At 43.6% G+C, this 15031-nt stretch overlaps 1 protein-coding gene across 4 annotated transcripts in view; it reads right to left on the bottom strand.

Moving 5' to 3' along the window:
- LOC137322025 (uncharacterized) overlaps positions 1-15031 on the bottom strand; it is a 98655-nt gene that overhangs the window by 63014 nt on the left and 20610 nt on the right. For 3 of the 4 annotated variants that reach the window (XM_067985043.1, XM_067985047.1, XM_067985044.1), the window contains exons 3-7: positions 14142-14212; positions 12426-12542; positions 4874-4939; positions 3320-3419; positions 3064-3180 (exon numbers count right to left, since the gene is read on the bottom strand). In XM_067985043.1, coding sequence (XP_067841144.1) covers positions 3064-3180; positions 3320-3419; positions 4874-4939; positions 12426-12542; positions 14142-14212 — 471 coding nt within the window. The remainder of the gene's footprint in view (positions 1-3063; positions 3181-3319; positions 3420-4873; positions 4940-12425; positions 12543-14141; positions 14213-15031) is intronic. The other variant, XM_067985045.1, reaches the window with a different exon arrangement.

Below are 15031 nucleotides of genomic sequence, written 5' to 3'. Positions count from 1 at the left end.
TCGGTGGCTGAATGTCCTTGACTGCTGAAGTGTTCCCCAACTGGGAGGGAACCCTCCTGTCTGGCGATTGTTGCGCGGTGTCCGTTCATCCGTTGTCGCAGTGTCTGCATAGTCTCGCCAATGTACCATGCTCCGGGGCATCCTTTCCTGCAACGTATGAGGTAGACAACATTGGCCGAGTCACAGGAGTATGAATCATGTACCTGGTGTCCTCTCGTGTGATGGTGGTGTCTGTGTTGATGATCTGGCATGTCTTGCAGAGGTTGCCGTGGCAGGGTTGTGTGGTGTCGTAGACGCTGTTCTCCTGAAAGCTGGGTAATTTGCTGCGAACGATGGTCTGTTTGAGGTTGGGTGGCTGTTTGAAGGCAAGTAGTGGAGGTGTGGGGATGGCCTTAGCGAGGTGTTCGTCGTCATCGATGACATGTTGAAGGCTGCGGAGAACATGGCGTAGTTTCTCCGCTCCGGGGGAGTACTGGACGACGAAGGGTACTCTGTTGGTTGCGTCCCATGTTAGTCTTCTGAGGAGGTCTATGCGATTTTTCGCTGTGGCCCGTCGGAACTGTCGATCGACGAGTCGAGCGTCATATCCCGTTCTTACGAGGGCGTCTTTCAGCGTCTGTAGGTGTCCATCGCGTTCCTCCTCGTCTGAGCAGATCCTGTGTATTCGCAGGGCCTGTCCATAGGGGATGGCCTCTTTGACGTGGTTAGGGTGGGAGCTGGAAAAGTGGAGCATCGTGAGGTTGTCCGTGGGCTTGCGGTAGAGTGAGGTGCTGAGGTGCCCGTCTTTGATGGAGATTCGTGTGTCCAAGAAAGAAACCAATTCTGAGGAGTAGTCCATGGTGAGCTTGATGGTGGGATGGAACTTGTTGATGTTATCGTGTAGTCTCTTCAGTGATTCTTCGCCATGGGTCCATAGGAGGAAAATGTCGTCGATGAATCTGGTGTATAGCGTTGGTTGGAGGTCCTGTGCAGTGAAGAAGTCCTGCTCGAACTCTCCCAGTCGGGGAACACTTCAGCAGTCAAGGACATTCAGCCACCGATCTTCGGGTAAGCGTTCTCCAAGGCGGCCTTCGAGACACACGACAACGCAAAATCGTCGAACAGAAATTGATAGCCAAGTTCCGCACCCATGAGGACGGCCTCAACCGGGATCTTGGGTTCATATCACGCTGCACGTAACCCCACCAGCGTAAAAAACTTATCTGTTTTTAACACAACGGGTCATTCTCTGTCTTTTTCTTCCTTTCGGATGTTTCTCTCTCTCTCTCTGTCTGTCTTTTGTTCTGGCAGTTTGTGTATTCGGGGGTCCTGTAGGTAACATCTCTCTGTCTGAACACTTTGATTGCCTTGACAACGGGCAGTTGGAAAGATTATCTGTAATCACCAGGTATTGTTCTCTGACTATAAATGCGGTAACCTTCCATGGAATCCCACACTCGCTCACCTGACGAAGGAGAAAGCCTCCAAAAGCTTGTGATTTTCAAATAAAACAGTTGGACTATAACCTGGTGTTGTAAGATTCCTTACACCAATTAAAGGAGGAAATATGGCAACAATTTCAACCTACGAAGGAAGTTAATTCAGGAGGAGAAGATAATAAATGAACAAATTAGATTCAAATTAAACAAAATAGGGTGCTGCTTTAAGTGCCAAATTCAGTTAACTGCAATCTTTAGCACCACTGAGCAGCTGGTTTGTTTACATCTAGGAAATTCTCAGTGGAAATCAACATGGAATCAGCTCACTCAATTACTGGTGAGATGGAGTTCAATGTTCAAAAAAAAATGCTAAATTTATACTTTACCAGGCCATAAAATATAAAATAGACTATTTAAAGAAACTGCACATTAAATCTTGTTGAGGATTGAGTACCTAATGCAATTTCCCCATCATCCAAAGGAAAAAGTGTATTTGATCATTGAAAATAATGGGGTTGAAAACCTGTGGGTGCCCTCCAACACTGACCCTGCCAGAGTTTATGGGGTCAGTGGGTGGAGACCTAATTATCATGGGGCAAGAAGGCACACACGCCACTTGAGGCACATCCTTGGTGCCCACCTGCCCATGGCTGCCTGAAACTCTGGCACCCAACCACCAGTTGGAGAGGGGTGCCCACGCCCTTCTGGCCCCCTGAGCAACTAAGCCTAACTGCAAAATTGTTTTTTTTTTAAAAACAAAAATCTGCCTTTTATTTATATTCAGTCTCGGGATGTGGGCATCGCTGGTAAGGCCAACAATTATTGCCCATCCCTTGTTGTCCTCGAGAAGGTGATGGTGAGCCTTCTTTTTGAACCATTGCAGTCCATGTGGTGAAGATACTCCCGCATTGTTATTAGGTAGGGTGTTCCAGGATTTTGACCCAGCGAGGATGATGTACTGGCCGTATATCTCCAAGTTGGGATGGTGTGAGACTTGGAGGGGAACTTGGAGGCACTACTGTTCCCATGCACCTGCTGCTCTTGTCCTAGGTGGTGGAGGTCGTAGGTTTGGGAGGTGCTGTTGAAGAAGCCTTGGCGAGTTGCTGCAGTGCTTCCTATAGATAGTACACATTGCAGCCATGGTGTGCCGGTGGTGGAGGGAGTGAATGTTTAGGGTAATGGATGGTCTGCCGATCAAGCGGAGTGCTTTGTCCTGGATGGTGTCGAGCTTCTTGAGTATTGTTGGAGCTGCACTCATCCAGGAAAGTGGAAAGTATTCCATCACACTCCTGACTTGTGCCTTGTAGACTGTGAAAAGGCTTTGGGGAGTCAGGAGGTGAACCACTCGCTGCTGCAGACCCAGCCTCTGACCTGCTCTTGTAGCCATGGCATTTATGTGGATAGTCCAGTTGACCCTCTCTTTGGCTTGCTTTACCCGGGCCTCACCGGTAAAGCTCACATACACCCTTACAAACTCAACCAGAAAATGTCAAAAACCCAGCACAACCAGGTCACAGTTGTTTTCCTAGGAGTTCTACCGGTCTCCCACTGAAGTTACAGCAGGAGGTTGATGAACCTCCCAAGGAATTTTTGTTTTTGATGAAATAATGTCAGTTACAAATTAACCAAAACAGAGTGTACATACCATAGGTCACATTTAGCATGAATGCAGTGTCTCCCTGCTTCAGATCCTGACTTCTTACAACACAGTTCATTGCCATGGTAACATTTGGCACCAGCACTAAATCAGTGGGAGAGCATCCTTAAATACAGCAAAAACAACCTCTAACACATACAGTTATAGTAAACAGTGTCAAATATGTCAAAATGATTGTGAGACACAAACAGAGATACTGTGTAATATATGAGAGTGAGAAAAAGAAAAATGCAACATTTCCTACCTACAAACTCAGCTAATCGCTTGGTAACAAACACAAGATGAGGAAGCAGTTCTCTGTCATAGAACCGCAGTGGCTGCCGTTCAATATATACCTGCCATTTCTGTAACAGAGTTTAAAATAATAAAGTGACTTTTGTTCTTCTGAATGTTGTGATCATTTAAAACAAAGATAAATAAAAATCTGTTCAGTAATGAATTGGAATGCAGTTATACCAATGCACTGTGCTCTTGAGTGGCTGAATTTGCTTTAGGCTCTTTGCTCTCAGAGGCAGTACCTAAGGTAGCCCTGCACAAGTGACATGATGATACAGAACTGCTGTTTACATGAGTGTGAACCAGCTGCTCCAGTGCTACGTCGCACATAACATTGATGGAAGATGTCATCTCATGATGGTCACTGATAAAAAGAATAGTCTCAGAATCCCTCCTTCATTTCCTACATTACAACAGCGCCTACACTTCAAAAAAAGTACTTAATTGGCTGTAAAGCGCTTTGGGATGTCCTGGGGTCATGAAAGGCACTATACAAGTGTAATACTTTCTTTCTTTTTATTAAATTTTGTAGCAATTGTTTACAACTGAGTGGCTTGCTAGCCCACTTCAGAGGTCATCAAAAGTCAACCATGTAGTTTGACAGCACGAGGCAGTGAAGGGATCAAGAGAGACGGTGGAGTTAAGAGCTGTGTGTACTTGCTGCACTTGTGAAAGCTGATCTAATATCTGTGGATGATGTCACCAAGAGTCTTGGTGCTATGGTAGGGTTGGAAGTTAGATTGGAGGGATTCAAAAAAGGTGTTGCAGAAAGATCAGCATGGAACTAAGAGATAACAACCTGTTCAACGACCTTGGAGAGAAAATGGAATTGGGAGATGGAGCGGTAGTTAGTGAGGATAGAAGGGTTGAGTGTGTGTTTTTGAGGAAGGGGTGATGGTAGCAGTTTTGAAATGGAGGATTAACGGACTAAAAGTCCGTTACTGATCATGTATGGAGGTCATCATGAAACAAATGGCAGTTGTGTCACAGTTTCAATGCTTAGTCCCAGCTTCCTAAGGCAATGTTCCTCTGTCAGTCAAGGTAGCTAGATCTGAGACGGTAGACCAGGTGTGATGTGCAGAAGCAGGACCTAACATCACAGGCATCCCTTTCTTGCTCTTATTGCTCTTCCTCAGCCAATTGGAGTGCTAGTGGAGCACTGAATCCAATACTCAGAGTAGGCAAAATAGTGTAGGTTTCAATTCATCTATGTAGCAGCTTACCCAGTACAGGCACATAGATTACATCAATAGCAGTTTATAATGCAAGAGTTAGCAACACGCCACATATCTGATATACTGTATGTTTTCCACTTAACTACCTATTAGTGGTGATAATTAGTTTGGTGGGTTACCGCAAGTCTTCAGCACTGTAGTGCTCACGGCCACTTCATCCAAACAGCAATTAGGCACCATTCAGTAAACAGGTGGGAACTATATTACTTCTCTGTAACCCAGAAATAGAATAGGTATTCTTTGTAATGGCAACAATAGTCTCTAGGCTAATATTACTTGAATCGCACCTGTGCAACATCCAGAGCATCTTTTAAAGTACCGCCAAAAGCACCGTGATTGATAAATGTTGTCTGCTGCAGCAAACAGAAACAGTTGATTAAAAAAAACATTACTGTAACCCACAATATGCATTTTTTTTTTCTTATGGATGTCTTATAATTTTTTTCAATTATCTTTTTACAATTAACATCAATGAAAAAACATGTATAAAATATGAAACATTCCCACTTCCATATTTTGAGAATTACCATTTTTAAAAAAAACACCAGAATTTGTATACCCCACCACATTCACTTTCTCCATCTAAACTGATGTGCCCGTTCACATATGCATAGAGATTTCACTTGTATCACTCATTCTCTCTTACATACTAAGTATGCCACAAACAGCTATTCAGCCAAAGAGATGCTTTGTCAACCATCTCTTCTCTTAGAAGGAATTATCCATTAGCTGGAATGTAACTGAAACTGGGCTATTCTTCCACACATTCGCCAAGAATTTCCTTGAAAATTCTCCTGCTCTGGCATCGTAACTTCGTTGGAAGTTCAACAGAAACCCAGTTAATAGGCATAAATGGGATTTCTGCCAAACTTACAATGACAGAGCAGAGAAGCCCCAGGGAAATTCCCCCCTTAGTAATGCCATGGACCCAGAATTTCCTTGATGTGATGTACACTGCTCCTCCTTTAATAGAAGTTCCACGTCTGCCACTGGCCTCTAGAGGGTGACACACGGAGGTTTTCTGGGTATGCTTATTTACATATCCTCTGGTGCAAACATCCTGTGGAAGGAGCTGAGCCTCCAGGAAGTTTCTGTGCAACATTTTAAACATGTTGTTCATCCTATACTCTTTGGCAGCACTCTGAGAGACAAACAGGTACGTCACAAACGCTGCTTCTCTCTTTCATTTCTCCCCCAAATTACTTTAATGCATTTCTCATCAATATCTTGATTAAATTTTGGCAGTATTACAGGCAGTCAAATGCCATCCTTGCCCAGAAGGCAGCAGGGCAGGGCAAAAGCCAGAAGGACCCAAAACCTTTCCGATGAAGATCTCCAAGCTTCCTGAATGAGATGGAAGCCAGGAGGCACAAATTCCTGGGTCTGTAATCCACCAAGCTGGCCAGGCATGTCAGTCATGCCGCTTGGACAGAGGTGGCACTGGCACTGAGAGCCAACTCCCCCACTCCCAGAATTGCAGAACAATGATGAAAGAAGTTAAACAACTTGACCAGGGCTGGCAGATCACACTCTCCGTTTTGTCGTTGCCCTCCCTGGGCACCACCACACAGTTCACCCTCTTAAAGCAAAACACACACAACTAACCCTTCACATTGCACTCTGGTTAAGGGTGCCTCTACTTATCCCGCACTATAGGTATACAGCTCTCCTAGCACACAGCATTTGCCTTTCACAATCCCAAAACATCTTCCTGCACTGTATCACTCTCACATGCATATATTTCTTACTTCACTTGCCACAAACGCCTTCACTGCCATCCTTGCCCTCATTTACTTATCTCTTTGCAGGAGTAGTTGGCGCACAATGGCCGACCAAGGCAATCCAACGGAAGGAACATCCTCATCTTCAAACCCTTCATTCCCTATGAGGACAAGGCCATGCAGCTCATAGGCACACATGCAGTTATTACTGTGATAGAAGCCAAGGTTGGTGGCATCTTGCCAGCACCAGGTTAGTAACTGAGTCTCTAGAATGGTAGCCCAGACAGCCCTTTGGAGAACCACATACACTCAGCCTTCTACCTCCTCTCTAGGTCTCCTTCACCCTGAGGTTCTCATGCTCACCCATTCTTATCTTCTGCCATCCTTTCCTGCTGATTAACCACAGCAACAGGGGGAAAGTGGGGGGGGGGTGCTCAGCTGAAAGAGGTTGAGGAGGACCTGGGGGTCTTTCTTCCCCTCGTCCCAAAAGGCAAGAATGATAAGAAGGAGGAAAACCATCCCAGGCTACACTTCCACCTGATTGCACCCTTGCCAATAACCTCTGCCCCAACCCCTTCCAAGTTGCTTCCTCTCTCCCAGGTACAACTCAGAGTTTCACCTAGGGGGGATTAGATTGTGATTCAATGAACATGGGGATTTTTTTTTTTTATTCGTTCATGGGATGTGGGTGTCGCTGGCAAGGCCGGCATTTATTGCCCATCCATTAATTGCCCTTGAGAAGGTGGTGACGAGCTACGTTCTTGACAACTGAGCAGCTTGTTAGGCCATTTCAGAGGGCGATTAAGAATCAACCACATTGCTGTGGGTCTAGAGTCACATATAGGCCAGACTGGGTAAGGACGGCAGGTTTCCTTCCCTAAAGGGTATTAGTGAACCAGATGGGTTTTTACGACAATCTGGTCATTTCATGGCCACTATTACTGATACTAGTTTTATTTTATTCCAGATTTTATTTAATTATTTGAATTTAAATTCCCCAGTGGGATTTGAACTCATGACTCTAGATTATTAGTCCAGGCCTCTGGATTACTAGTCCAGTAACAGAACCACTGTGCTACCATACCCTACCGTTCCGTACCTGGAGGATTGGGAAAGGTGGGAGCACCCTCAAGGAATAACCTTGGCTGTGTTGAGAGGATAACATATTCAGGTGATGGCCTGCTGCTGCGCCATTTCCCGCTCCTGCCTGTCGGCCATCACATCATTTCCGCTAGCTTCGGGTGGGAGACCAATTTGGAAAATTAAAATGAGGCTGGGGAATTAAAATGGGCTTTATGCCGGCGAGGCCATCCAAGCTTCTTCCTTGCACTGGTTCCCCACGAGTTAAAATCGGGGCAGAGCCTAACTCTACAGGGAAACAGTAAGGGCCTGCACTTAAAAAGAGGCTCCAACGAGGAAGGAGTGGCTCACGTGAAATGATTATTTAAAAACAAAATAAAAATAACAAAATTAAATTAAAATGGTAAAATTAGGGAAAACCTAATTCAATCTGGTTTCTACCGACCACCCTTTGGACACCACAGCTGGAGTTTTCCACTTCCGCACTCAGCAGCCTGTGATTTTCCACCCATTCAGTTTAAAAATGGAAAATCGTGGGCGGGTGAATGCAAAAATGGAAAACCTCAACCCACATGTTCAAGGGTTACCTGGGCATGAACTATAGTTCAACTATAGTTGGCTCAGGTCCTTGTAATCCTATCTTCAAAATTCCAATTCTCTCTTTCTTCAAAATTTTCAGTCCTCCTACTCTCCCACACTAGCTCCTCCACCACCACTAACTTTTTCCTTGCGCACTCCACAACAGCTCATCCTCCACCACCGTAACTTCACTGGAAGTGGCAAGTTGGCAAGCAGAGGCCTAGGAATACATTGCTGATTGGCTGAATGCAAACAGCGCATAAAAGGAACCTTTCCCACTGTGTTGCCAGCAGCAGCACCCGGGATACCAATCACCGATTCCAGGAGACACCCATGCAATCCGGGAAGGTGGGCAACCCCGGCTGGACCAGAAGCAGACCCTCCAGGAGGTCCTCTGAACAGTTACCCTAGCACATCAGATGACCCAAAATAAACAGGGTCAGAGGACAATTAAATTAAAAATGTAAAAGCAAACCACTCAAGTAATCATAGTGGGTGCTTCAGCCTTTGGCATTGCATGTATATGTGGACATAATGGATTTGTCCTATTTTAAGTAGGCTGGTGGGAATTGCAGGATTGGACTTAACAAGTGTCTCCTTTAAAGATGGCCCACCGAAAGCGTTAAGCAAATAACATCAAAAGGTCCAAATTTTAGATAGGCCATTGGAACTGAGATTAGGATAATCAATCCCACTTGCACACATCAGATTCATGTGTTTTAGGTTGTCTAGGCCCCACACTCTGGAATTTGCTCCCACCACCTCTCCACTTTACTCTCCTCCTTTAAGACACTCCTTAAATCCAAACTTTTCAACCAACCTTTCGATCGCCCCTCCTACCACCTGTTTCTTTAGCTCGTCATTCATTTTTCCCTTGTGCCTCTGTGAAGTACATTGGGACATTTTTCCAATGTTAAAGGCGCTATATGATGAGGGGGTTATCTTATGAGGAAAGGTTGGACAAGTTGGGCCTGGAATTTAGAAGAATAAGAGGTGATCTTATTGAAACATATAAGATCCTGAGGGGACTAGAAGGGGTAGATGCTGAGTGGATGTTTCCCCTTGTGGGAGAGACTAGAACTAGGGGCCACAGTTTAAAAATAAGGGGTCTCCATTTAAGACGGAGACGAGGAGAAATTTTTTCTCTCAGAGGGTGGTGAGTCTGTGGAACTCCCTTCCCCAGAGAGCGGTGGAGGCAGGATCATTGAATATTTTTAAGGCTGAGTTAGATAGATTCCTGATTAACAAGGGAGTCAAAGGTTATAGTAGGTAGACAGGAAAGTAGGGTTGAGGTCGCAATCAGATCAGCCCAGATCTTATCAAATGGCAGAGCAGGCTCGAGGGACCGAATGGTCTACACTCCTGTTCTTAATTCGTATGGTCATATATAAATGCAAGTTGTTGTAGAATGTGTATTTTCATTAAATAAAATGAGCTCATCACTGGCAAGCACATGTTCTTGATAAATTATTTTATTTTGAAGAGGAGGATCTAACTCACTGCGGACAGAATCTGATTGCCATAATTCTTCCAAGATAATTTCAACCCTGGAATACAGGAGATAGTCTATACATTTGCTGGTATACTGCAATCAAAGATGACAGAAATGCACATGCACTGCTACTTTTACAAATAAAAGATTCTTTGGATGAAATCCAATCTTCATAGAAAGCCTTTTTATAAGACAATGGAACTATTAATAATCTCTATGAATAATTGTAGGGATTGAAGCAAACATACATTTCCACCACTTTATTTGATATTCCACTTTAGAGGTTTATAAACACTGTAACCTGACTGCCTGCATAACACAAGCAAATTCTTTCATTGGTTCTGTGCCAAGCTTTAAGATGGAACACCCTGTAACGGTCCCCATCTTCTCCCTAAAAACACAATCTGCCTAATTTCACACATTCCATTCTGGGCAATTTAGAAACCAAAATAAACTCCAGGAAAAGTGGATAAGTCAGTGCATTCTCTGATATAAAAGATCATTATTAAGTTCATCCATTCATGTATAGGCAGTAAATTATGCTGGAGGAAAAATGTAATCACTGTGTTAACCTTGTACAGTCCGAACTGCATTATATAAAGAAATAAACACATCATAAAACTGATATTCAGCCAGAATACACCTATGTACAGAAAAAATGAATTACACATGTAATTAACACCACACTCTTGCAAGACAGGCAATGGAATGGAATGACTAACAGAAATCAAATAAATCTGTCAGCACCAAGGTGGTAAATGTCTCCTGAATGACCAGGCATTGCTAAAAAATGAGCCAATGTTTGGGAACTCTTCAAAGCAATAGCCCATCTCACTTTTGAAACATCTCCCAGCTGCCACTTGATTGATAACTCAGTATGGGACTGTCTGGAGCAGCTAACCACATTAGCCAAAGTTCTGCTCAAAATGCATTTTAAAACAATTAATGTCCATGTCCAATCATGGAAAAAATGGCCACAGAATCCTGAACCATGACATGGAGTCATGGGACCCAGAAGTCATGTGCAGGCTCTGAGATCAGTCTCTGAGGAGATATAGCAATTGCCAACTGTGACTCTCGATCCCTCAGGCCCACATTTGCTGGAACAACAAAAAATAACAGAGCACCTCACAGCATTCTGCATCACCCACTCCTGAGGTGGTGAGCACTAGCACAGATATATGTGCACTCATTTAGCGAGACTCAGGAGGAAACACTTGGTGAAGCATAGAGCACAAATGAGGAGGAGCAGGTGCAAGTGGAAATGCAGGAGGTACAACCAGCTGGCCAGAAGGCAGCTCAAGAACTCCAACAACTGCTGAGCACAGAGATCCAGACCTCACGCCTATTCATTTGGTGCAAATCAGATCAAAGTATTTAGTGAGAAACTATATTCAGAGGTCCTGACATTAGGCGACCAACAAAAGAAGCAAGGTTTTATTTGGTTCGGGTTTTGAGCACATATGGAAATGACTGTTGTTCTTTTACTATTTATGTAGTTAAGTGAAAGTGTCTTCTATGAGAGACTGTTTTATCAATCTGGTTGAATGCCTACTTGTTTTGGGTAGACATGTCTTTTGGATTTTGGTCAAGGTCATCTTCTGTGACTAGCTCATGATGCTGCCCTCTGCAGTCTGTTTCATCGTAAGGCCAGGTAAAGTTATGTAAAATGCAACAGGCTACAATAATTTGGCCTTCTGTGCCGGGCTGTGCTTCAGCACTCTCCTGATTGGTCCAGGTATCTGAACCTTTGCTTCAGAATGCCAATGGTGTGCTCAACCAAGATCCTGGTGGTAGATTGTGCCTCATTATATTACTCCTCTTCTCTCGTCCTGAGGTTCATCAATTGAGTAAGCAGTCATGGCTGCAGTGGATAGTTTTGATCCTCAACAGCCATCCATCCAATTTTCCTGCCCGTTCAATTAAATGCTTGGTGACTATACCAGGGAGGGGAAATTCAACATTGTTGCGTCCATTTATTGGGCGTAAAATGAACGTTAGGGGAATGAGTTTCAGGTCATGATTTCATGCGCCCGATCTCCCCCGGAAGTGTGTTTCCCACTATATTGGATCGGGCCATTTTGGTTGTCCAGGCGGCCGCCTGTAATCAGCGAGGTCCTCATTAAGGTATTAAAATAAAAGCGCCTATTCTAAAAACCAGGCCTTACAAGTCAGCATCTGTGCCCTCTGTAGCAGGGCTAAAATGCAGGCTGTTGCTGGGCTGTCCTATCCCCCTGCCCTTGCTCCAGCTTACATGTGCTGGGTGAACCTCCGAGTGCAGACCCCTCTAACTGACCCTGTGAACTATGCAGGGTGCCAGATCCCGGGTGCAATGAACTGCTCTGCCACCTTTTCCCACAGGTGCCGGGCAACTTGCCTTGGCACTCTTCTACCGTCTGAAGGGAAGTGCAGCTCTGTCCTCCTGGTCACCTCCTCTACCGACACCTCTAAAGCAGCATCAGAAAAGTTTGAGGGCTTTTTGCAGCACTGCAGCATCTGTATCTGCCCTTTTGCCTGTTCAACTTCAATGCGGATGATGGCAGCCAAAGTGCACCTCCCCTTTAAGAGGTGCAGGCTGCCTATAAATGGCATCACTGACACCCGATTTCCCGCGCGCCCCCATCGGCAGGCTGCCAATACACAGCGCAAGTAGCGCTGGCAACTGGCCAATCTTAATCAAATGCACAAGCACCAATTTCGCTTGTGCCTCTCCCTCACATGATCAGGCGTGCGTTCCGATCAAGATGCCCATTTCCCACCAGACACCGGCGTGTGTTGAATTTCTCCCCCCAGATATCTTACAATGTTGTGACAATCAGTCACAGAGTTAATATCAACTCAAAGTAATAAATCTTGTGCACCAAAATGATTGGTCTGTTCAGAAGAATTGGTAAATAAAAGAGCAAGACAACAAATAGAAAAGATCAGAAAAAATCTTTTTTTTTGTCAATACTGAAGAAATCCTACCTCCTCCAGAAGAAAATGCTTTTTCCTCATCTCTTGACCAAATGATGGTGTATTTCCATTTCGATACGAAAACTGAGGTAGGTCAAACGGCAATGAAGGGGGGACATAATTTCCTGTCTAAATAGAATAGAAGATTTAAAATTCTTCTACCATCAGTAATCATGATTTCAGCTTCCATATTAATGTATCAGTGCATTTACCAAGTGATTAATGCATTATTTTCCAAAGCTGGCCAATAAACCATCTTTTCTATGGAATCCATGGATCAGCATGCCCAAGCATTTAGCTTTTTCACATGGCTTGGTTCACCAAGGTCCAGGAAGTGATTGATGGCCTTTGTGCTTCTCTGTAGAGCCACCTTTATGGGTTCCTATTGTCAATATCTGGCTTGTGTGTGACCATCGCCATAAGATCATGCAGGTGAATGCAAGATTCCCTGACAACACTTGATGCCTTTGTTCTGAGGCAGTCAACAGTGTTTTGTTGTTTGCAGACATCCTGTAATTAAGGGTTGGCTCCTAGGGGACTCGGCATACCTGCTGTTGCCTTGGCTCACGACCCTTTTGCACCATTCCCAACTGCAGCCCAGAATTCATACAGTGAAGCTCATCACTCCACCAAAAACATCTTTAAGCACACAATAGGCATGGTGAAACAGTGGCTCCAGTGCCTGGACAGGTCAGGGTGCATTCTGCTGCACCAACCTACCAAAGTGTCCTGGATCATTGTTGTGTGCTGCATATTGCACACCCTGGCAATTGACAAAGGCATGCACCTAGAGAATTAGCAGCAGGAGTCCTCAAAAGAGGAAATGTAGAAGGGACCTGACGATCCAGAAGAGGATGAGGAGGCCTCACCAGCAGGCCTGCTGAAAGCTGCTAGAGCCAAGTGGCAAACATTAGTAAACTAAATATTTTCCTGAAAGAATAGTCTATTATCACAACCACCACAATCCTCACACCATCTTCTCAGACCATGATTTTCTACATCAGTACCCACAAGCCCAGAACCTCTGCCCCAGCAATAACATTCCTTTGCCCAGACAGCATATGCACCAGGTGAACAAACGAAAGTGGCTTTCAAGCCAAAATGTTATGTGTCGGATTCTTTATTCTTCCAGTTCCAAAGAAGTGTCCCTGAACCTAGTACCTGCTCCTATGGTGCTTTCCCTTCCTGCCAAATACGGCTAAAATTGAAATGTTAAACTTGTTGAGTTTTTTTTTAAACTTATTTCTTCACCTGTCGCAGTTTTTTGAAAAAATTGAAAGTTTCAAAACTCACCAGCTTTAACCGATGAAGTTACACCAACTATATATATGAAGGAATTGGAGGCACATTGTTATTGGGTCAGGAAGCATGTGATAATGATAGTGTGATAATGGTAACATTTTAGAACAGCTTGAGCATTACTGTAATGATCGTGTCGGGAGAGCAATTTCTAAATAAATAATCCTTCAGAGTACAATTTTAACATAAAAATTCCTATCTAAAGATCATGGCTTTTAAAACTCCTGCGGTACAACTCTTTTCTAAATGCTGCAATGAATCAAAGCTATCTTAGAATCTCCAAAGTGGTTGATTTGTTAGAAGCAAAAATTCCTGGTTTTCAATGCAAATATTCTGTATCTCAGTATCCTTTTAATTATTAATCCTCTACATAAAAGACAATGATTAACCACCTACCCTGCTAAAAAAGTATATAAGTAAAAATCAAACCTTTATGGCTCCAAGAAGTTCCTGCACATTTGATGAATGAAATGACCCGAAGTCTCTTCTAGCAGAGGTCACTAGTTCAAAAAAAGAAATGATTTGCTTATAAATGCCAATACGGTTTACAGAGGTGTAATTAGACTAGGCAATATTTGCATTGTTTCAGAAGCTGATTTGTTTTACAATTGGAAAGCTGGCTATATTTAATTCATCCAATCAAATAGTCAGATTTCACACACCTACTTCCAGGTTACCAGTTGTTAACAAGATAGAAGAACTATTCCCAGGCCCCACACATTTTTGTAATTTTACTCTATAAAATTCATTAGAAATTCACATAAAGCTGTTGGGGAATCAGAGAAATGCTGCATCTTTTGGGAACTCAAATGTACATTTTCAACTTGCCACCGGATGTGAAAGTAACATTGTGAATTGGCAACCTGCTAGAAATTAAAATCGGGTGATTTCTATAACAGGCTGCCGATCCACAATGCCAGTTTTATGCCTGGGTGGAAGTTGAAAATCTACCCATCTGTTTCCAGGATATATGAAACTAATAAAGTAGATTTTAAATGCAGCTCCTACTCTGCAACTGAAGAAATTATATAAAAAAGGTAAACAATAGTGAGCTGTGGTTTGTATTTGAAAAGGAAATTCCTGAGTGGCATTACGACTCTATAATGCGTATCAAGTTATTTATCTATTTTATACCACGTGATTTTTTTTTGGTGCAATTGATTAGGCAGCAACATCAGTGGCTTTTGAAGGAAACAAACCATCACCCAACAGCCACCCAACCCAGCACTAAATTATCAGATTTCTAGATACATGCTAGTTTTAAAGTTATTACAGATCTGTCATCCATAGAGACTATAGAGCCGATTTTTAAATGGCTT

This window comes from Heptranchias perlo, chromosome 5, assembly GCF_035084215.1.
Source record: "Heptranchias perlo isolate sHepPer1 chromosome 5, sHepPer1.hap1, whole genome shotgun sequence".
Classification (NCBI taxonomy): domain Eukaryota; kingdom Metazoa; phylum Chordata; class Chondrichthyes; order Hexanchiformes; family Hexanchidae; genus Heptranchias; species Heptranchias perlo.
The sequence above is the reverse complement of the archived record's forward strand: the minus strand, read 5'-3'. Positions and strand labels throughout refer to the sequence as shown.